The 24,347-nt window shown below is 46.6% G+C and overlaps 1 protein-coding gene across 1 annotated transcript; it reads left to right on the top strand.

Annotated features, from left to right (window-relative positions):
• Nucleotides 1-2,494: 2,494 nt before the first annotated feature.
• LOC306965078 (low choriolytic enzyme-like) lies at nt 2,495-21,292 on the top strand (the record flags this gene model as incomplete). The annotated part of the gene is made up of 9 exons (XM_079559322.1): nt 2,495-2,560; nt 2,635-2,665; nt 3,791-3,856; nt 4,864-5,016; nt 5,968-6,091; nt 6,159-6,337; nt 6,772-6,853; nt 20,761-20,885; nt 21,180-21,292. 9 exons carry the CDS (start codon nt 2,495-2,497, stop codon nt 21,209-21,211), a joined length of 858 nt encoding a protein of 285 aa, XP_079415448.1. The 3' UTR covers nt 21,212-21,292.
• Between the last annotated feature and the right edge of the window lie 3,055 nt (nt 21,293-24,347).

Raw genomic sequence — 24,347 nt, 5'->3', positions numbered from 1 at the left:
ATGCAGTGGGTGGGAGGTGTTGTCCATGATGGAGGTGAGCTTGGCTAACACCCTCCTGTCCCTCACCTCCTCCCACAGAGTCCAGAGCTGACCCTCCTGACCAGCTCGTTCAGTCCGTTCTTGTCCCGCTCTGTGCGGACCGGGGCCCAGCACACGCAGAGCCGCCTTAACCAATGGGCTAGCAGGGGCTGGAGCCCAGCGGCCTACCGTATTCAAGGGCCTATCACAGGGGTCGGCAACCCACGGCTTCGGAGCCGCATGCGGCTCTTCGGCCTCCTTGTAGTGGCTCTTTTGTCCCACTGGAGCAGCACCGAGTATATCTACAAGGAGAACCGGTTCTGATGAGTATATATAGTCTATGTATGAGACTATATTGTAGTTCGAAATCCACGCAGTAATCTTCACTTTGCTGTGCGGATGCCAAATTACTCCTGGTATTATTACACCTCACAATATAGTTCCCCCTTTTATCCGCTTAGAAAATCCACATTGTTTAATTTTGTGTAATTATACTTTGTAGTGGAACACTTCACGTAACCATATTTAAATAGGGAAAACGTGGAAGAGCTTGGTAGCTTCTATCTTGACCTGTTTTGGAGCTATAGAGGAGAGAGGGAGAGGCTAAATGCTAACGCCGTCTGCGCTGTGTTTACGTGACTGAAGGCACAGGGGAAGATCAGACAGGTCCTAAAGAACTCGTCAAAGCTAAGGTAAGAACATATCTCAGTGTGTAAAAACGGTGGCCTATTCCTTTAAGAACCAAAACAAAGCGCACATGCTGAAACACAGCTGGGCTGAGAATATCCTTCGACCCTCGTTCATAAAAAAGTGTGTCTGAATGTGTGCCACTGAAATGGCTTTAAATCCCATTAATTCAATAACCATTCTACATTAGCCTTTATAAAAATGCTTTGAGGAAGTTTATGTCAAAATGGGTTGATTTACTTTTTTTTCTGTTTAAATAAAAAAAGAAGCACATATTAGGCTATAATTTATAGCATTTTTTTTAATGAATTGATAAGCAAAACGATAAAGAACCGTATCAATAAGAGAAACTATCAATGGTATTAGCATCGATAAAAAAATGTAATCAGCGGGGTCTACAATTCTGTTTAAGCCCCGGGGCCTATGGGTACATTAAGGTGGGCCTGAGCACACGGCAGCGTAGTGGAGAGCAGAGGCTCCAGAGTCACCAAGGTCTGCTCACTCTGAAGGACCGCAGTCTCCTCAGAAGGTGGAGGCGACTTTCCGAGCTCCGACTTGGACATTTCAACTGGAACACGCACCGACTCCATAATTCCGACTCGGACGCTCGGGACAGAATCAGCGAACCCGAGACGGAGCGTTTAACCCCTTAACTCCCACCTGAACCGAGCACATTTTTGGCTTTACCCCAGTCCAAAAGCTTCTGGAAAAAAGGTGTGAAAATAGCAACAAAACTGAGACAAAAACAATGATGGAAATGTGACAAAAAAGTGACAAAACATTGACAAAAAAGTGACAAAAAATTGAGGAAAAAACTGACGAAAAATGACAAAATATGACCAAAAAAAATGACAAAAATGAGATTAAAAAAATGACGAAAAAAATGACAAAAATGTGATTAAAATTTGACAAAGAAATAACAAAAAATTGACAAAAAGTGACCAAAAAATGACAAAAATGTGACATAAATGTGATAAAAATTTGACAAAAAAATGACAAAAAAGTTATAAAAAATTGTTGAAAAAGTGGCAAAAATGTCACAAGAAATTGAAAAAAAATGGACAAAAAAATGACAAAAAAAATGACAAAAATGTGACATAAATGTGATAAAAAAATGACTAAAAAATGACAAAAAAAATGTCAAAAATGCGAAAATATGACCAAAAAATGACAAAAATGTGACAAAAAATTTGACCAAAAAAACAACCAAATTGACAAATAAATGACAAAAATGTGAATAAAAATATATGAAAAAATGACAAAAAGGTGACAAAAATGTGATTAAAAAAAATTGATGAAAAAATGACAAAAAAGTTACAAAAAAGCTACAACAAAAAAATGATGGAAAAAAATCTGATGACGTGAGGAAAAAGATCCTCTCGGTTCAGGCGGGAGTTAAGAGGTTAAACATGGCTGCGCCCGACGTGATGTGAACTAACAAATGTAAAGTTTCATTAACCGCGTTATTTGGCAGATGTTTCCCAAATAAACTTGTTAGATTTCACCCGTTTATTATAATTGCTCCACACCCTCACCTCACAGCCCCCCCCCCCCACATCTGTTTTCTTGTGAATTTATGCAACCGTGAGGCACTTAGAATTGCCTTGTGCATGAACTCTACAAACAAACTTACCTTGTGCCGCAATAGTGCTTCCTGCCTCTTTCTGCACAAACCTCCTGAGCATCTTTCACAAACACCGCTGCCCTTCACCGCGGCCCTGCCATATTTGGAGCAGGGGTTGGTGTATAAAGCCGGGGGTCAGTTCCTCTGGTCCCACAGTCCGTCATCATGAACGCGCTCCTCTGCCTCCTCCTCGTCCTCATCGGGTCGGCCTGCTCCTTCACTGTCGACAGGGTGAGTCCCGGCTCTACATCTGCTTTGACCTTTACTCTGGCTGTGGATGTCACTGAACTGAGTTGTTTTTGCAGAACACCTTTGACAACGATGAAGAAGCCTCAGGTATGACACACGTGTATAATAACAGAATATCAGGTCAGTTCAAAATGGCCGAAGAATAAACTATTTGTACATTTTAAAATCTATATTTGTATTTGAGTATGCTTCAAGAGGCTTATTTAATTAAAAAGTGGAAAAAAGTAGTTATTATTTGTCATTAACCTCTTAACTCCCACCTGAACATGTTTTCTCCTGTTCTCCAAATTCTCCAAATCTAAAAGCTTCTTTTAAATAGCGCCGAAAAACGAGAAGAAAATGAAGATGTAAATTGACAAAAATCCAGCCAAAAAAAGACAAAAATCCAGCAAAAAAAGACAAAAATCCAGCAAAAAAAAGACAAAAATCCAGCAAATAAAAGACAAAAATCCAGCTAAAAAAGATAAAAATCCAGCAAATAAAAGACAAAAATCCAGCAAAAAAAAGACAAAAATCCAGCAAAAAAAAGACAAAAATCCAGCAAAAAAAGACAAAAATCCAGCAAAAAAAGACAAAAATCCAGCGAAAAAAGACAAAAATCCAGCAAAAAAAAGACAAAAATCCAGCAAAAAAAAAGACAAAAATCCAGCAAAAAAAGGCAAAAATCCAGCAAAAAATGACAAAAATCCAGCAAAAAAGGACAAAAATCCAGCAAAAAAAAGACAAAAATCCAGCAAAAAAAGACAAAAATCCAGCGAAAAAAAGACAAAAATACAGCGAAAAAAAAACAAAAATACAGCAAAAAAGTGACATGATAATATTGATGATAATATTGTGTCTTATCTTGGGCCCCATATATAAGCAAACTGTTGCTTCAAGGGTGTCCCATTTATGAATATGCATTATTCCATGAATGAATGTGTAAATGTTTTTATTGTATGTTCATAATAAACTAAACTGAACTGAAACTGACAAAAATCCAGCAAAAAAAAGACAAAAAATCAGCAAAAAGTGACAAAAATCCAGAAAAAAAGACAAAAATCCAGCAAAAAGTGACAAAAATCCAGCAAAAAAAAGACAAAAATCCAGCAAAAAAGTGACAAAATCCAGCAAAAAAAAATGACAAAAATCCAGCAAAAAGTGACAAAAATTCAGCAAAAAAATGACAAAAATCCAGCAAAAAGTCTGTCTCATTCGTGCTCTGCTCCACAGGCAGCAGTGTGGAGGAGGAGGACCTCGGCGTCGGCGCTCTGCTGGAGAAGGCCAACAGGAACCAGGGTATGTTTAACAAAGTACATCAGTGCTCTCCAAGTCTTACAACAGTCTTCATCAGGCACAACATAACAAATAAAACATAACAAAAACACAGCAGAGGCTTCACCGGGGATATGTTTCACGAGTGTGTGTGTGCGTGTGTGTACTTGTGGGGACATCACCGAGTTGTAGACCAACAGAGTGAGGACATTTGTGTAAAGTGAGGACATTTTGGGCGGCCCTCACGTCTTTGAAGGACTGTTTGAGGTCAGGATGTGGTTTTAGGGTTTGGGTTAGAATTGGGTTTAGATTAGGGTTAGCGTTAAGATTATGGTTAGGGTTAGGGGCTTTGGGTTCAGGGTTAGGGGCTTTGGTTCAGGGTTAGGGGCTTTGGGTTCAGGGTTAGGGGCTTTGGTTCAGGGTTAGGGGCTTTGGGTTCAGGGTTAGGGGCTTTGGTTCAGGGTTAGGGGCTTTGGGTTCAGGGTTAGGGGCTTTGGGTTCAGGGTTAGGGGCTTTGGTTCAGGGTTAGGGGCTTTGGGTTCAGGGTTAGGGGCTTAAGGTTCAGGGTTAGGGGCTTTGGGTTCAGGGTTAGGGGCTTAAGGTTCAGGGTTAGGGGCTTTGGGTTCAGGGTTAGGGGCTTTGGTTCAGGGTTAGGGTCTGGGTAATACATTATGTCTATGAGTGTCCTCACTAGTTGAAGAAACCAGGTGCTTCCAATATCACGTAATATTTAGTTAGATGTCAGATGTTTACTTGAGTTACGTGTGAATAATTGCAATGAATGAACCGCTGCTAAGGCCCAAAATAGTTAAAAGTACGTAGAAAGCTCGTCACCTGAAGGAAACTCACTTTAAGGGGATTATTTTCGTTCGTTTGGAGGTGCAGAGTCATGTAGGACCTGCACCACTAGTTACAAGATAAATCTAAAGATCAACTCATCCAGGTGCCAAAACACACACTGCTTTGTCTTGAGGTTAGCGGCTAACACAAAATGAAGCTGCTGAGTCTGACTGTTTGTCCCGTGTTCGTAGGGAGGAACTCGTCGGGCCGACTGGTGCTAGTCGGGGACGTTGCGCAGCCGTACGGGCTGCAGAACGCTGACCCCTGCACGGCTCGCAAATGTCTGTGGCCGAAATCCAGTGACGGAAAAGTCTACGTGCCCTACCGCATCTCCAAACAGTACTGTAAGCCGCGCACAACACCACCCCAACATCACGGTTTAGTTTGGGGCATGCTACATCTACTTCTCCTTCACCCTTACTGCAGATGTCACAATAATTCTGTGATTTTGCCCTTTCAGATTAATGTCTTATTCATTTTTTCTTTCAACCCTGGTGGGAAAACAGAAACAGAAACCTTGAAAAGCTCACTTCATTCACACACATTTGGGAGTCACTGTAGTGATGGGATTCACGGCTCTTTACCGGGAGCCGAGTCTTTGGGATCGGTTCATTTCAAAGAGTCGTTCAAAAGACTGGCTCCTGTCATTGTCATGGACGGGCAGTCAATTGGCTTGTTGCACGGTGTGGCTATGCTAGTTCCTCTGACTTGAAGTTGTGAGTGCCAGTACTTCCTGTCTGTATTCTTTTCCTGGAACAATAATAATAATAATCATATTGTCTAAAGATTATGTTGTGGGCAGTGAGTTCCCGGTAGATGATAATTTACTGCGTGTTCCAATCTTAACGTAGGATGTATTGAGTTCAGATCGGAGACACCTGTGATCATAAAGGATTGATAGTTTGTCTTGAAGCTAAAGGCTAACATGCTATAAAATTTTACACTGTACAGCAACTTGTTAACCTGCAGTAAGTGATCATCTACCAGGAACTCACTGTCCACCACAGAATCTTTAGGAAATATGATGATTCGAACGGGTCTAAGCTAATCTAGATGGAAATTAATACGAACAGGAAGTACTAGCGCCCACAACTTCAGCTCAGAGGAAGTAGCGTAGCCACATTGTGCAACAAGCCAATTAAAAGTGGAACCATATATAAAGAGTGGCCACCTCCAACCCGAACAGTCCTCATTTATAAACTGTCACAGAAAGGATGACCAGTTCTAAGACAAAAAACAAAATGGCTGTTTAACTGTGTCCTCTAAAGCGTAACCTGGTTCTGTGTGCTCTTCAGCCTGGAGAGAGAAGTGCATCATCAAGAAGGGCCTGCGCTCCTTTGCAAAGTCCACCTGTATCCGCTTCATCCCCTGTAACAGCAGAAAGCAGATCAACTTCTTGGACATCAAGTCAGACGACGGGTAACACACGACTTTCTGATCTCTCTCTGTCTTTGGGCAAAGGCTCACGGTGTGTGGCCCGTTGCAGGTGCTACTCCTACCTGGGACGCCAACCCAAATCCCAGGTGCTTTCCCTCCAACGAGACGGCTGTGTGTACCATTCCACCGTCCAACACGAGCTGCTGCACGCGCTGGGCTTCAACCACGAGCAGGAGCGCTCCGACCGGGACCTGCACGTGCGCATACTGCTGCAGAACATCGAGCCAAGTGAGTCCAGGCCACAGCGCTCTCTACAGATACAAGCTCTGGGATTTCTCTAGTTTCTCGTGTTCCTTTTTCCTGGTGTTGAGGTGGCTTGGTGTTGCTATGTTTCCTCTGCTCTTTGTCACCACCACATTTTCCATTCTGTCCGTCTGCATCTGGAAGTCCCACAGGATCTTGGCTCAGTCATTCTCTACCACCTTTCAATGTGTGTCATTTATTTGAGCTGAATCAAGTCCCTGAAGATATGGGGCCCGATCGTCCGCCACAGACAGTTTTTACTTTGTTTATCTCACAGGGGGAGAAGCCGTTTGTGCCACTGTCCATGTCCTGAGACAGATCGATGATCCCATAGCGCCCTTTTTATCATTTTCCTTTCCGACATCCGATACTTTTATTTTTACGCCACCAGTATTACCGAGTATTTTTGTCTCCGACAGCGGAGCGGTACAACTTCGACAAGGTCCAGACCAACAACCTGGGCACTCCCTACGACTACAACTCCGTCATGCACTATGGAAGGTAACATCATCAGCACGACCTCTTCAAAGTCACGAGCTCACAGTGTTTGTCCCGCACAGGTTTGCCTTCTCCAGGAACGAGCAGCCCACCATCGTGCCCATCCCCGACCCCAACGTGTCCATCGGGAGAGCCACTGAGATGAGTCCCAACGACATCCTGAGGGTCAACCGCCTCTACAAATGCAGTATGTGCACTCAGTCATGTCCAAAGCATTCAGCGTGTTCCTAAAGAGGGCAAAGCAATTCAATCAATCGGCTCAAACTTTAAAACTCTAAAAATAAACTCATCCTCCTCAGAGTCGTCACAGGTGGAAACGCTTGGGAGCCGGGCTTTAAAGCTGTTTGACAGGTCTTTACAATTCTGTATTGACAGGACGTTCATAAGTGTGGATACCTGCTCCTCTAAGGTCCATAAAATCACATGTGGTGTGCCCCAGGGTTCAATTTTAGGCCCAGTGCTTTTAAACCTGTATATGCTCCCTCTTGGTGATGTCATCAGGAGACACGGTGGAGACACTGTTATACATCTCCGTGTCTCCTGATGACACCATGCCAAAGGATGCACTTTTTAACTGCGTTTTAGAATCAAATCCTGGATGGCAGAAAAGTTTCTCCAGCTTAACCAGGACAAAACTGAAATGTTAAGGTCAGCACACACTACACGACTTTTATGCCCGATTTCGCTCTAATTCTCAGTCGTGTTGAGTCTAGTCGAAGGCGGTCACACAGAGTCGGGTCGTGTAGTGTGGGGGGGTCGTGTAGTGAGTGACTGACGTTGGAATCGTGTAGTGTGGGCGGCACAAAGACACGACTAGACTCCAGTCATAGGAAATCACGAGGAAAACATGTTTGATTTTTAAGCCCGATTTCGGACGCACGGGAGAAACATGGGCGATTTTACCGTCCCAAATGTGAATGACAGAGTGATATAAAGACAGGAAAACACCGCCGCGCCTCCTTTTTTTCACTTCTCTGTTATATATATATATATATAAACGACTCATTTCATGGCCACAGCCCCACACACGAAACAGCACAACTTTATGTCACCAAAAGTTCACGACGACCACCTTTTCCAGCTACATTTCAACCACGAACAGAGTTTAGCGGCTCTTACTGAGTTTGGAGACGAACTGTTTAGCTTCACCTCGCTGCTAACGGCGGCTAGCCTCCCCGCTTTCTCCTCCGTCTCCTCCGCTGTCTCCTCCGTCTTCTCCGTCTTGAGGCTGAGGCCCGTCTCCTTTTCTTATTAAATCCACTGAAATACGTCCCGCTTCTTCATGTCGCCAACTTTTATCTCCATTTGACAGAACTATAGCCCAGTTGAAGCTTCGTAGTAGCGTTAGCCTAGCGCTGTGGTGTTGTGACATTGTTGACACCGTTGACCAATCAGGACCCGCACACGTTATCCCACGCTCACAAACACAGGCCTGTCGTAGAGACGACCGACGCGCTGTGTTATAAAACATCAGCTGTTTGTCAGAATGTGTCGCTCTTACGATTCTCAGTCGTTAAGTGTGAACCCCCAGACCTTCAAAAATCGCGCTGAATCCAGTCGTGTAGTGTGGACCCCCCATTCTATATAAAATTGTTTACGAATAGAAAAGTGGTGTAGTGTGTGCTGACCTTAAATCATCGGCCCTGAGGGAGAAACTTTTACCCAAACTACAGCCACTGTCTAATAATCCTTCCTCACAGGTGAAGAACCTGGGTGTGATTTTTGACTCTGAGCTGGCGTTTATTCCACACATTAAGAACATCACAAAGACGAAGACCAGGAGGCGGGACCACATTACACCGGTTTTAGAATCGCTGCATTGGCTCCCCGTGTGTTTCAGGATCGATTTTAAAGTTCTTTTAATGGTTTTTAAATGTCTTAACGCTCCTTCTTATCTTTCAGAACTGCTTTTACCTTACGAACCTTCACGGCCCCTTCGCTCCTCCTCAGGGGTCTCCTAGTTATTCCTAAAGTCAGCAAAAAGACTCAATATTACGGCCCTCGCCTCTGGAACCACCTGAGGAGGAGCTCAGGGCCGAGGAGAACGTTCATGTTTTTGAGAGCAGGCTCAAGACCCTCCTTTAGTTTAGCTTTTAACTGACATCTATTAATTAAGTCCTAATATATATACGACCAAATGTCTCTCCCGTCTTTAGCCTTTTGATAAAGATTCCATCTTTGTTTGTGCGACAGAAGCCCAACTGGGGGAAGAAGAAGAAAACGAATGAGGATTTGAGCTGAAGTTCCGCCTCTGCCTTCGCTCCTGCTCCTTCACAAACGCCATGTTTTATTATAACACAAAACACGCTTAATGCCACATGTCTTTTGTCCAGTATGGCTTTATCCCTCCTGCAAGAAAATTAAATGATTTTGCAAAATAAATTCAAATCATACGTGATCCTTTCTTGTGTCGTTTATCTAATATGTACTGAGCAATAACACTGGGCGAAGCAGATGCATCGTTTAAAGGGACTAGATTCAAGTTGGTCATGTGTATACTCTCTACTGCCACCTCAGGTCTTACGCGTAGCTGCAGTCTCTTCAGAACCAAATCAACACCTTTTTGAGTGACAGGTCTGGGCTCATTCTACACTTCAACATCCATAGGGGGCGCTGAGGCTACAGAAGATAAAACACATTATTTAACAAAGATGAGAACAACTCTGGCCCCATTTTGGCGGAGCTGTTACTCAACTAAATTGTATTTTTTTTTCTAATCACAACTTACAGTGTATCTCTTTCAGTATGTAGTGCCTGGTCCTACAAGCTTGAAGAGCACCTGATGTGTAAGTGTCTTTGCTCTGCCTCTCTTCTTCTATATCGTGTTTAAATCCAGAAGGTGTTAAAAACCTTCCAAAACTTCTCGTCTGATTTTGATTAAGTGTAAAGCTCCATGGAGTAAAAAAGGAAGTTTAAGTTCAGTGTAAACACATGACCTCCATTTCCAAACATCTGTGTGAAATAGCGGCCGTGGATCTATATTGTGACGAAAGTCAAGGAGGCAAGCGTAGTTTCCACTGCTTTTATTTCAACCACCAGTCAAATGCACAGAACAGGCTTGTTTTTCGGAACACGTACCTCCCTCATGGTACCACCTGAACAACATACCACTTCCCGGCATGCACCAGTGCAGCCAACGTTACATTGCCCCCACCTAGCATGATTAGCTGTCCCCAGCAATCCAATTGTCCACCACAAAGTCTCTCAAGTGCTGAGGGAGTCTCCGCTGTCTTTGAGACCCACGCTGCGGGCCACCACAGGTGGTCCCAGTTGGGGAACTTGTTGAGGGCTGACTCACATCCCCTGAAGGCTCTCCAGAAGGAGCCATGGGTTGGTAAGGGGCCAATCGATCTCTGTGGAGAACTACCACCCTCCGGAGCAGCTGTACACGGTACACCACATCTGACAATCTTTCCAGTACAGTACAAGGTCCCATCCAGTGACTGGAGAGTTTGGGAGACTGTCCCTTCTTCCTGATGGGGCTATAGACCCATACTTTGGAGCCAGGTTCAAAATCCTGCCCCTTACTTCGGAGGTCGTACGCCCTTTTCTGTACAGCGCCCGCCTTGCTGAGGTGTTCCCGACATAGCTCGTGTACTGCCTGCAGGCGCTCTACCAGGTTGAAGAAATAGTCCAGGCCCGGTTCCCCTCGCACTTCCGGCTCCGGGGGGGACCCAAAGACTAAGTCAACTGGGGTGCGCAGTTCATGGCCGAACATCAGAGCAGCAGGCGTACACCGTGTAGACTCCTGCACAGCGGTCCTGTAAGCCCACAGGACCAGGGGGAGGTGACTGTCCCAGTCCCGCTGCCGGTGGCTGGTGAGAATGGCGAGCTGTATGGCCAGGGTACGGTTGAAGCGTTCCACTAACCCGTCACTTTGGGGATGCAATGGGGTGGTTCTCGTCTTCTTCACCCCCATCCGCTGGCACACCTCCTGGAACACTCTGGCTTCAAAGTTCCGCCCCTGATCACTATGGAGTTCCTCCGGAACTCCAAAGCGGCAGAAAAACTCATCCACCAGTTTCTGGGCAGTTGTGGCAGCGCTTTGGTCCGGAACTGCATACGCCTCAGGCCACTTAGTGAAGTAATCCATTGCCACGAGTACGTATCGGTTCCCCTGGTCGGAGGTGGGGAATGGGCCGAGGATGTCAACACCCACTCTCTCCATGGGTGCTCCTACCTGGTATTGTTGTAGCGGGGCGTGGGAGCGACGATTGGGGCCTTTCCGAGCAGTGCAGGCATCACACCGGTGTACAAACATCTCCACATCACGTCTGCATCCCGGCCAGTAGAATCTTTGCCGCAGCCGTGACAGAGTCTTGGTGACACCGAAGTGCCCCGCTCCCACCGAACCATGGACCCAATATAGGACTGTGGGTCGCAGGGAGTGTGGAACGAGAAGCTGTAAGATTTCTCGCTGTCCGTCAGGGAAACTCCACCGGCGGTAGAGTAGCCCATTCTGGAGACGGATGTTGATCCACTGAGAATGTAGAGCCTTGGTCTCAGGGGCCAGCGCTGACACGGTTGACCACTCTGGGCGTTGGCCTGCCTCCATCCAGGAGTGGACTAGGGAGAGAACAGGGTCCTGTCGCTGGTCCTGTTGGAGCTGCTGAGGGTCGATGATCTCTTGGCTGTCAGGCACTACCGCACACCGCAGCGCCGCCACCTTAGCACCAAGATGGCTGTCATCCACTTGTCGGCAAAAACGGCATCTGCTTTCACATGGCCTCCGAGACAACGCATCAGCATTCCCATGTAGACGACCAGCTCGATGTTGGATGTCAAAGTCATAGTCCTGAAGAATCTCAATCCACCTGGCTAACTGCCCTTCAGGTTCCTTGAAGTTCAGCAGCCAGGTGAGAGAGGCATGGTCAGTCCGCAGAACAAACCGCTGGCCATACAGGTAAGGGCGGAAGTGACGGAGGCCCAGGACAACTGCTAGCAGCTCACGGCGGGTAACACAATAATTCCTCTCCGGTTTGCTGAGGGAGCGACTGTAGTAGGAGATGACCTGTTCTCCATGCTCCCCTTCCTGGCAAAGCACCGCACCCAGGCCCACATTGCTGGCATCAGTGTCCACAATAAAGGTCTTCTTTGGGTCTGGGTAGGCCAGAACTGGGGCTTCCACCAGGGCACCGCGCAGATGGTTGAAGGCTGTATTACAGGCATCCGTCCACTGGAAAACATGGCCTTTCTGGGTCAACTTGTGGAGCGGGCTTGCAATGGTGGCAAAGCCCTTGATGAACCTTCGGTAGTAAGAGGCCAAGCCAAGGAAACTGCGCAGCTCTGCAATGTCCTTGGGGGTCGGCCACTCCCGAACAGCTGTCACCTTAGCCGGATCGGTTGACACTCCTTCCCCGCTGACAACGTGGCCAAGGAAGGACGTCTGTTTCTTTAACAGATGGCACTTCTTGGGGTTGAGGCGGAGCCCAGCTTGGCGTATAGCTAGGAGAACATCCTGCAAGTTCTTTAGGGCGCTCTCAAAGTCTGCAGCATGGGCAAGTAGGTCGTCAAGATAGACCACACACCGGTTTCGGGGGATGTCAGCAAGGACTCTCTCCATTAAGCGCTCAAAGGTTGCCGGAGCATTGCAGAGGCCAAAGGGCATGACCTTGAACTGCCACAACCCTTGGCCGATGGAGAACGCAGTTTTAGGACGGGCCTCTGGGGTCAGCTCAACCTGCCAATAGCCGCTGCGAAGGTCCAGGGAGCTGAACCAAGATGAGCCTGAGATGTAGTCCAGGGCATCATCGATGCGGGGCAGGGGGTACGAATCTTTGCGGGTAATGTCATTAAGTCGGCGGAAGTCCACACAGAAACGCCATGTGCCATCTTTCTTCCGAACGAGCACCACAGGAGCTGCCCAAGGGCTGTTGGAGGGCTCAATGATGCCCGCCCGCACCATCTCTTCGATCTTTTCCTGTGCTTCCAACCGTTTGGCGAGGGGTAGGCGGCGTGGGCGAAGGCGTATGGGACGGGCCTCGCCGGTGTCTATGTCATGAAGGACAAGGTTGGTGTGGGTGCAGTCCTCATCTTTGGCAGCAAAAACATCAGCAAACAAGTCTAACAGCGATTTTAGTTGATGCTGCTGTTCAGAATCCAGGCCTTGGCAGCTCCGTGTAAAGAGGTCAGCAATGGCTTCGCTGGTCTCTGGCGACGGTGGCTTCCTCTGTGGCGCTGGTTGCACCCCCGACGGCGGCTCTCTCTGCGGCGCTGGCGACGGCTGCACCCCCGACGGCGGTTCTCTCTGCGGCGCTGGCGACGGCTGCACCCCCGACGGCGGTTCTCTCTGCGGCGCTGGCGACGGCTGCACCCCCGACGGCGGTTCTCTCTGCGGCGCTGGCGACGGCTGCACCCCCGACGGCGGTTCTCTCTGCGGCGCTGGCGACGGCTGCACCCCCGACGGCGGTTCTCTCTGCGGCGCTGGCGACGGCTGCACCCCCGACGGCGGCTCTCTCTGCGGCGCTGGCGACGGCGGTTCTCTCTGCGGCGCTGGCGACGGCTGCACCCCCGACGGCGGTTCTCTCTGCGGCGCTGGCGACGGCTGCACCCCCGACGGCGGTTCTCTCTGCGGCGCTGGCGACGGCTGCACCCCCGACGGCGGTTCTCTCTGCGGCGCTGGCGACGGCTGCACCCCCGACGGCGGTTCTCTCTGCGGCGCTGGCGACGGCGGTTCTCTCTGCGGCGCTGGCGACGGCTGCACCCCCGACGGCGGCTCTCTCTGCGGCGCTGGCGCCGGCTGCACCCCCGACGGCGGCTCTCTCTGCGGCGCTGGCGCCGGCTGCACCCCCGACGGCGGCTCTCTCTGCGGCGCTGGCAGCGGCTGCACCCCCGACGGAAGCGCTCTCCTGGGCTTCAAAACTCTGCATGCCCCGGCATCACAAGACTGATGGAGAGTTATACTTTCTGTACCCAGGTGTAGCCTTGCTTTGGACACATCCACCACAGCGCCCCAGTTGGACAACAGGTCAAGTCCAACAATACAGGGATCTTGGATGTTAGCTAGCCAAAACTGGTGCTGTACCTGCCGGCGGCCCACGGAAACCTGCAGAGTTCTAGTTCCCAACATCTTGGCCCGCTCCCCTGTAACAGTTGTAATGTTCTGCTTGGTGGGGGTCCACTCTTTGGGACTCCTGCCACCACTGGAGCTTGGTAGGGTTCCTGGTTTGATTAGGGAGATGGTAGAACCAGTGTCCACCAGAGCACGACATGCGGTTCCTTCCATGACGCAGTCCAAATAAAGTCCGTGCGCGCGCCCCAAGCGACCGAGACGCATCATTGATGTGCTGGGGGCAATAGTGACTTCATTGGATGGTAGCTCCCCCTCGTTGCCATCCCGTGTTAGTTTAAATCTGGCTGCTCACTTCGAGGCGTTGGTGCCGGACAATAGCGAGCAATATGGCCAGGAGCTCCGCATCTGTAACACTCACCGTCACCTCTCCTTGATCGGCGTCGTTGTGGGGTGGTTGTCGTGCGCCTTGTCTCCTTATCAGCATCATCGCTATCCTCATCTTTCGCCTGATTAACACGAATGTGGTCACTGCGACGATAGACCTCCGGACAAAGGACATGCTCCACCCGCTCCGCCTCGATCAGTGCTGCCTCAAGTGTGGCGGGAGAGAACAAACGCATGTGCTCCCGCAGGCGTCCTGGTTGTAGCCCGCGGAGAAATGCCTGGACCGTAAGCTCTTCCTGGACACTCTCGTTGAAATCGGGATGACCGCGACGTGTATAACTGCGGAGGTCGGCGGCGTAGGTCCCCAGGCTTTCTCCCAGCTCTCTACGGCGCTTTGCAAGCCGATCTCTGGCATCATCCACGAAGAGGTGACGGTCAAATCGGCGCTGGATAGCACCCTTCAGCTTCGGCCAATCACGGAGCTCCGCAGGCCGTAGATCAGTCAGGATCTGTAAAGCTCGGCCCTCCAACGAAAGCGCAACATGTCCCGCTGTTTCTACAGCGGACCACCCATTAATTTGCGCCGCTAGTTGGACCTGCAGTAAGTAGGTGTCGGCCGGTTCCTCCCCGTTGTAGCGGTGGAGTTTAATCATGGACTGCCGCTGCTGCTGAGGCCGCTCTGCTGGTAAGTTGTCCGCCACTCCTCTAGCAGGTAGCATTCGCTGCGCGTGACGCTCTAGAGTGTCTTCTACGTGGAGTCGGGTTCTCTCTGTCCGGTCCATTTGGGGCGGTTTTGACGGGTTAGCTTGTTGCATTTCTCGCTGTGAAGGTCGGGCCCTGGCTCCGGCGGCTTCCTCCGTGAACTGCTCCCGCCTCAGCGCAGCATTCTCCGCGAAGGCGCCACGTCTCTCTCCTCGGTCTTGGTTAGCAAACAGCTGCCTGTCTTCCCGCTGTTGTAAGGCGTAGAGGGGTACACTTTCCCCTTCGCTCTTGAAATATTCTTCGGGTTCTTCTTTCATCAGCGCTTCCAACTGAGAAATCATGGTTTTAAAGTTTTCACTTGACATTTCGTCAATCCCACTTCTGACACCAGTGTGACGAAAGTCAAGGAGGCAAGCGTAGTTTCCACTGCTTTTATTTCAACCACCAGTCAAATGCACAGAACAGGCTTGTTTTTCGGAACACGTACCTCCCTCATGGTACCACCTGAACAACATACCACTTCCCGGCATGCACCAGTGCAGCCAACGTTACAATATGTATGATTCTGTTTTGTGAAAGTTCACCTTCCTGTTTTGGCTTTTGTGAAGCTGTGAGCCAACACTTTTAGAGAAGAGTCATGTTGAAAGAAAAATGTAAAAATACACGTCTTTATTTCCACACTCAGAACCCGCCAGCGTTGCCTCTGCACTTTAAAGACACGCCTTTGTTCAATGTTGATCTGCTCTAATGCCGTGACTTCCTGTTTGTCCGTCAGTCGCCATAGCAACAGTACACAGAAGAAACAGAGCAAAATGAGGGGTTTTACTTCAATATGAAACTCGATTTGCCAACGTTTAAGGATCTGTGTCCTGCTATTTCAGCCATTCCAAAGTAAACTACAGGCATATGATATATTGTACTTCTACCACTATGGAGTACTCAATTTTGTGAGAAATATAAGCAGTTGGGGTATTTTTCAAACCTGGAAGACAAGATGCTTGGATTCAGTTAACTCCGCCCCCTCTCTCCGAGATGATGCCGCCCATACAGCTTCAGCAGTAGTAGGAATAAATATTAAAACAATAAATGAAGTTACTTCACAATGTAAGAGTTGGTGCCTGCAGCACAGCTTCATAAATGACACACTAGAGCTGCTCGATTATTGAAAAAAATAATAATCACGATTATTTTTGTCATAATTGAAATCACGATTATTCAAACAATTATTTGTTGCCTTAAAAAGTAAAAAAATATCTGTATTTTATTTATTTATTAATCAAAACACTATGATGATATTTTATGTTTTCTGGACAGTCATAAAAGTACAAATGATTTCAAGTACGCCTTGATTAAAGAGAGGTCCCTGTTTCACACCTGCCCCCTGCTGGCCAGCCCTCACACCTGCGCAAGTAAACTGAGCAGCGCGGCCTGATGACATCATCACACAGTTTGTTTGTTTTTATGTCAGACAAAAGCCGTGGCACGGGAAAAGCGAAGGGAAAATAATCCCAGCGGCCTGAAATAACGCAAGTCTGCTTTGAAAAAAATGAAGAAAAAAATGGGGGGAAAATGGGAAAAAAAAGAAAGAAAAAAAAGAAAAAAAAATTGAAAAAACAAAGAAAAAATGGGAAAAAAAATATTATAATCGATAATTTTGTAATCGTTCACTGTTGTAATCGAAATCGTAATCGAATTTCGATTAATTGCACAGCCCTATCCGCACAGTAATCTTCACTTTACTGTGCGGATGCCAAATTACTCCTGGTATTATTACGCCTTACAATATAGTTCCCCCTTTTATCCGCTTATAAAATCCACATTGTTTAATTTTGTGTAATTATACTTTGTAGTGGAACACTTCACGTAACCATATTTAAATAGGGAAAACGTGGAAGAGCTTGGTAGCTTCTATCTTGACCTGTTTTGGAGCTATAGAGGAGAGAGGGAGAGGCTAAATGCTAACGCCGTCTGCGCTGTGTTTACGTGATTGAAGGCACGGGGGAAGATCAGACAGGTCCTAAAGAACTCGTCAAAGCTAAGGTAAGAACATATCTCCGTATGTAAAAACGGTGGCCTATTCTTTTAAGTTATACTTTATTAATCTCTGTAGAGAAAATAGTTCTCTGCATTTGCAGTGTTGCTGGTCGGCCTGTAGGAGCATCACTCATCTCCATGATGTGAAGCCAGGCTGGTGGTCAGAAACACCTGGCTGGAGGATTCACCTATTGCACATGTTTTCACATTTGAGTCCATTTCTGCTTGTTCCATTGGCGTTCTTACCTGAGCTTAGATGAGTTGATACGTCCCTGTCTGGTCTCTGTGCGTGCACTCAGTCACGCAAAATGACCAAGATGTTGTTAGTGATTTTATGGCTCTTTTACTGCCGCTGGTGAAAGGGTGCAGAGTCTGAGGTTAAAACACTGTGTCTGGGCTTTAAAATGCCACTAAAGAGCGTTATATTTGACTCGCTTCTCTCTGTGGAAGCAAACACTCGTAAACATGTTCAGGTTTGTTGTGCAGCAATAGTGTTTCCTGCCTCTTTCTGCAGAAACCTACAGAGCATCTTTCACAAACACTGCGGTTTTGGAGCAACACTGCCTTCCTTCTGTGTTGTGCCGATAAGTCTCACCGCGGCCCTGCCATATTTGGAGCAGGTGTTGGTGTATAAAGCCGGAGGGTCAGTTCCTCTGGTCCCACAGTCCGTCATCATGAGTGCGCTCCTCTGCCTCCTCCTCGTCGGGTCGGCCTGCTCCTTCACTGTCGACAGGGTGAGTCCCAGCTCTACATCTGCTTTGACCTTTACTCTGGCTGTGGATGTCACTGAACTCAGTTGTTTTTGCAGAACACCTTTGACAACGATGAAGAAGCCTCAGGTATGACACACTTGTATAATAACAGAATATCAGCTCAGTTTGTGAACAGCGACACGTTTACTTTCTTTTATCTTTAGTCCAGTTTGTCTGAGAAAAGAAGCCTCCATTGTTTTAAAGAGAGCTGTTATTTGGAGGTTAAACAGACTCCGAGTTAGTCAATGTTTTAATTCAAAATGGCCCAAGAATAAACAATTTGTACAGTACATTTTAGAGCAGAATCACCAAACTCTGGCTCCTGTGAAATGTGATCAGCATTTAAAACTAGACTAAAATGTAATAATTATTAGACTAAAACCTGTCCGTATCACTCGTGCTCTGCTCCACAGGCAGCACTGCGGAGGAGGAGGACCTCAGCATCTCCACTCTGCTGGAGAAGGCCAACAGGAACCTGGGTATGTTTAACAAGAGTTCACCAGTGCAACACTAGCCTTTAGCTCCAAGATGAAGCTCCTGAACGAGCGCTGCCTTTGGGGACGTCCAGCGCTGCAGTGACGGTCCATCAGTCACTCGCTGTCCTTTACCAAATCCTGAGCGATCCCTTCATTTGAGAGAAAAGAAAGTCTGACTGTTTGTGTTTGTAGAAAAGGACTCGTCGGGCCGACTGGTGGTAGAGGGGGACGTCGTGCTGCCGTACGGGCTGCAGAACGCTGACCCCTGCACGGCTCGCAACTGTCTGTGGCCGAAAGCCAGTGACGGAAAAGTCTACGTGCCCTACCGCATCTCCAGCGAGTACAGTAAGCCGCGCACAACACCACCCCAATATCACGGTTTAGTTTGGGGCATGTTACATCTTTTTCTTTCAACCCTGATTGGAAAGCATAAACAGAAATCTTGAAAAGCTCGCTTCATTCACGCACATTTGGGATTCACTGTAGTGACGGGATTTACGGCTCTTTACTGGGAGCCGAGTCTTTGGGATCTGTTTATCCCAAAGAGCCGTTCAAAAGACTGGCTCTTTATAAACGTCGCAATTGTCATGGACGGGCAGGCAATTAAAAGTGGAAACGTGAGTGCTTCTGAGGGTCCGTGTAGTTGTAGAAGGCGAACAAACAGGGGCTCTTCCAAGACTGGGCCAGTGTTGTAAGATCAGGAATGATTTGGCTGGATTAAGGCTGTGCAGAGCAAGTGCAGTGGGTGGAGTAATCAAAAGTCACAAAAGAAGCCTGATGAACTCTGTATTGAGGAAAAAATAAAAGTACTTTAATGAAAAATTGTGCAGCCAATATATTTTCTGTTTCAGGCCACCAACCAGAACAGTCCTCATTTATAAACTGTCTTTTCTCTTCACAGAAAGGATGTCAAGTTCTAAGACAAAAAAACAAAATGGCTGTTTAACTGTGTCCTCTAGAGCGGTGCTTAACCTGGTTCTGTGTGCTCTTCAGCCCGGAGAGAGAAGTGCATCATCGAGAAGGGCCTGCGCTCCTTTGCAAAGTCCACCTGTATCCGCTTCTACCCCCGTAACAACAACCAGGAGCGCAACTTCTTGGACATCAAGTCAGACACCGGGTAACGCAACCACGACTTTCTGATCTCTCTCCGTCTTTGGGCAAAGGCTCACGGTGTGTGGCCCGTTGCAGGTGCTACTCCTACATGGGACGCCAACCCAATTCCCAGGTGGTTTCTCTCAAACGAGACGGCTGTGTGTACCATTCCACCGTCCAACACGAGCTGCTGCACGCGCTGGGCTTCCAACACGAGCAGAAGCGCTCTGACCGGGACCTGCACGTGCGCATACTGCTGCAGAACATCATCCCAAGTGAGTCCAGGGCACAGCGCTCTCTACAGATACAAGCTCTGGGGACCGAGAGTTTTCCTGATACCGGCACTTTAATGACATAAAATATGTGCCCAGTTTGAGCTTTTCACAGTTTGTTAAAGTGTGGCCTCCAAGCTTTCCAACAATGTGTAACACACGAAAATCTGATCATATTTGGAGACGTAGCGGCGATTTGAATCTAACAACTCAAAAAAGCCCAAAGATCAGAAAAAGGCCTCCAAAGTTTTGGGCAGTTCTCGCGTCTCTGCTGCTCGAGTGACAATAGGGCTCATTTACATCTCATTTACATAAGCCACACCCGCTCCCCCCATAAACCTGTGAAGCACAGGGGGGAGAAAAAGCAAAAAGCAAGAAAAATGTGCCATCAAAGGAAAAAAAAAATAGGTAGTACATCAGGGCTCTAGACTGCGACCAAAATGCTTGCATATGCGACTATTTTTAGAGAATGTGCGAGTAAAAAAAATAAGTGGTAGCACCTGTGCGAGCAAAAAAAAGAAAGAAAGTCTAATAGGCTTCATGAGGAGTGCTGCAAATAATGTTATAAAGCATCTCCAGAGCACAGAGAACACACACACACACCCAAGCTTCTACTATTATTGAAGAAGTCAGCTGGTAGTTTAGGTTTAGCCTGGAAAAGTTTCCAGGCAAACTTTTCCAGTCACACTGGAAAAGTTAGCCTGGAAAAGTTCACTAGTTTCACACAGAAAAACGAACTTCTGTAGTACTATTACAGTGTTAGCATTCGGCTATTCAGAGCGTTAGCATTAGGGGCCGGCCTTGGTGAGACACGGGGAAGTGTTGCATAATCATGAAGTCAGTTTTTACTTTGGTACAAACCGTTTCTCCCCCTGTGAGATAAACTGTCCATGTCCCGAGAGAGATCGATGGTCCCACAGTGCCCATATTATTATTATTTGTTCCTACTTCCGATACTTTCAGTTTCATAATACCAGTATTACCTAAAATGTTATTCCTGATACCATACTGGTACCAGCACTGACAGTGAGTATGTCTCCAACAGAGTGGGCGTACGCCTTCAACAAGATCCAGACCAACAACCTGGGCACTCCCTACGACTACAACTCTGTCATGCACTATGGAAGGTAACATCATCAGCACGACCTCTTTGAAGTCACGAGCTCACAGTGTTTGTCCCGCACAGGTTTGCCTTCTCCAGTAACGAGCAGCCCACCATCATGCCCATCCCCGACCCCAACGTGTCCATCGGGAGAGCCACTGAGATGAGTCCCAACGACATCCTGAGGGTCAACCGCCTCTACAAATGCAGTATGTGCACTCAGTCATGTCCAAAGCATTTAGCGTCTTCCTAAAGACGACTCAAACTTTAAAAATAAACTCAGAGTCGTCACAGGTGGAAACTCTGCCTTTAGAAACAGTAATGTTCTTTGGAGCCGGGCTTTAAAGGTGTGGTCTCTTTACAATACTGTTCTCAGATTACTGGAGACACACCAAGCCACTAGGGGGTGGTATCGTAGCGTGTGACAGAAGATCCCACCGTGGACAAATGTCTCTCCCGTCTTTAGCCCTTTGATTGAGATTCCTTCTTTGTTTGTGCGACAGACACCCACCTGGAGGAAGAAGAAAACAAGTGAGGATTTGAGCTGAGGTTCCGCCTCTGCCTTCGCTCCTGCTCCTTCACAAACTGCATGTTTTACAATAATACATAATACGCCACATCCTTTTTGCTCAGCATGGCTTTTTTCCTCCCGTAAGCAAATGAAATGATTTTAGAAAGGGAGAGATTTTAAAAATAAATTCAAATCATATGTGATCTTGTCTTGTGTTATTTCTTATATTGACATGCTGCTGCAGTGGATAGTAAAAAAAAAAAAGGTTATTTAGTGTTTTATGAAGTGTTTTCATGATGTCTTTGGTCAGATCCTTCAGCTCTGGGTTTGTCGAGTGTTTTCAGCTACAATGTGTATCTACAGACCCATGTTCTCCTGTATCAGTGACAGAGAGTATCTACAGACTCACCTGTATCAGTGACAGAGAGCATCTACAGACTCACCTGTATCAGTGACAGAGAGTATCTACAGACTCACCTGTATCAGTGACAGAGAGCATCTACAGACTCACCTGTATCAGTGACAGAGAGTATCTACAGACTCACCTGTATCAGTGACAGAGAGTATCTACAGACTCACCTGTATCAGTGGCAGAGAGTATCTACAGACTCACCTGTATCAGTGACAGAGAGTATCTACAGACTCACCTGTATCAGTGACAGAGAGTATCTACAGACTCACCTGTATCAGTGACAGAGAGTATCTACAGGCCCATGTTCACCTGTATCAGTGACAGAGAGTATCTACAGACTCACCTGTATCAGTGACAGAGAGTATCTACAGACTCACCTGTATCAGTGACAGAGAGTATCTACAGACTCACCTGTATCAGTGGCAGAGAGTATCTACAGACTCACCTGTATCAGTGGCAGAGAGTATCTACAGACTCACCTGTATCAGTGACAGAGAGTATCTGTATCAGTGACAGAGAGTATCTACAGGCCCATGTTCACCTGTATCAGTGACAGAGAGTATCTACAGGCCCATGTTCACCTGTATCAGTGACAGAGAGTATCTACAGGCCCATGTTCACCTGTATCAGTGACAGAGAGTATCTACAGACTCACCTGTATCAGTGGCAGAGAGTATCTACAGACTCACCTGTACCAGTGACAGAGAGTATCTACAGACTCACCTGTATCAGTGGCAGAGAGTATCTACAGACTCACCTGTATCAGTGACAGAGAGTATCTACAGACTCACCTGTATCAGTGACAGAGAGTATCTACAGACTCACCTGTATCAGTGACAGAGAGTATCTACAGACTCACCTGTATCAGTGACAGAGAGTATCTACAGGCCCATGTTCACCTGTATCAGTGACAGAGAGTATCTACAGGCCCATGTTCACCTGTATCAGTGACAGAGAGTATCTACAGACTCACCTGTATCAGTGGCAGAGAGTATCTACAGACTCACCTGTATCAGTGACAGAGAGTATCTACAGACTCACCTGTATCAGTGGCAGAGAGTATCTACAGACTCACCTGTATCAGTGACAGAGAGTATCTACAGACTCACCTGTATCAGTGACAGAGAGTATCTACAGACTCACCTGTATCAGTGACAGAGAGTATCTACAGACTCACCTGTATCAGTGACAGAGAGTATCTACAGACTCACCTGTATCAGTGACAGAGAGTATCTACAGGCCCATGTTCACCTGTATCAGTGACAGAGAGTATAGAAGAATAGAAGCATGTACAAGTTGAATAAGAGGGGTTCCAAGACTGACCCCTGGGGGACTCCACAGGCCATGGCAATTGTGTCGGAGCCACAGTTGCCAAAGAAACGGAGCAAAGGATCAGTAAAGCGTCTTCATACTCGTGTGAACTTTGAACTCCCGGTCAAACGCGGGTCAAACGCAGCCGTGTTTAAGCGCAGGAATGTTTACGACCCGGAGAGTAAACAGATAAACAAGCACGGCCGTACGGGGGCCCGCCGGGGTCAAGAAGGTCAGGGTTTACGGCGCTCACGGAGACAAAGGGGCCGCTTCCTGTCGTTTTACGTGCGTCCTGAAGGGAGCAGTGTGTGGAAAAACTCGCACCGACAGCTGGAAAAACCATGTGGACACGTTTTGTTTTGTCCAGTTCAGCGTTACCCAAATCTAAAAGGTTACAGCCTGTAGGCCAGTGTAACGCCTCATTTGAAAGCTGAGACCTACAAAACTCGAAACAAGCTTTTTTCTCGCATTGTTTCTTTTTTTAACCCTTTTTCATTGTGTGTTAATTGCGTTGGTCACATTTTTAGCCACATTTTCTCACAATTTTGTCACTTTTCATCACTTTTTTGTCACATTTGTCACAATTTCGTCATATTTTTTTAAAACTTTTTTGTCAATTTTTTGTAATTTTTTCGTCATATTTTTGTCACTTTGTCGTCATATTTTTTTTTTTCACTTTTACAACATTTTTGTCACTTTTTGTCATATTTTTGTCATTTTTTCATCATATTTTTGTCACTTTTTCGTCATATTTTTTGTCACTTTTCCGTCATATTTTTGTCATTTTTTCATCATATTTTTTGTAACTTTTTCGTCATATTTTTGTCACTTTTCCGTCTTATTTTTGTCACTTTTTCGTCATATTTTTGTCACTTTTCCGTCATATTTTTGTCACTTTTCCGACACATTTTTGTCACTTTTCCGTCATATTTTTGTCTCTTTTTCGTCATATTTTTGTCTCTTTTTCGTCATATTTTTGTCACTTTTCCGTCATATTTTTGTCACTTTTCCGGCATATTTTTGTCATTTTTTCGTCATATTATTGTCACTTTTTCGTCATATTTTTGTCACTTTTCCGTCATATTTTTGTCACTTTTTCATCATATTTTTTGTAACTTTTTCGTCATATTTTTGTTACTTTTCCGTCATATTTTTGTCGTTTTTTCGTCATATTTTTGTCACTTTTCCGGCATATTTTTGTCACTTTTTAGACAGATTTTTGTCACTTTTTAGACAGATTTTTGTCACTTTTCCATCATATTTTTGTCATTTTTTAGACATATTTTTGTCACTTTTCCGTCATATTTTTTGTCACTTTTTCGACAGATTTTAGTCACTTTTCCGTCATATTTTTGTCATTTTTTCGTCATATTATTGTCACTTTTCCGTCATATTTTTGTCACTTTTTCATCATATTTTTGTCTCTTTTTCGTCATA

This window comes from Gobius niger (genome assembly GCF_951799975.1).
Source record: "Gobius niger genome assembly, chromosome: 7".
NCBI classification, from domain to species: Eukaryota; Metazoa; Chordata; class Actinopteri; order Gobiiformes; family Gobiidae; genus Gobius; species Gobius niger.
This window is presented reverse-complemented; position numbering and strand designations above follow the sequence as displayed.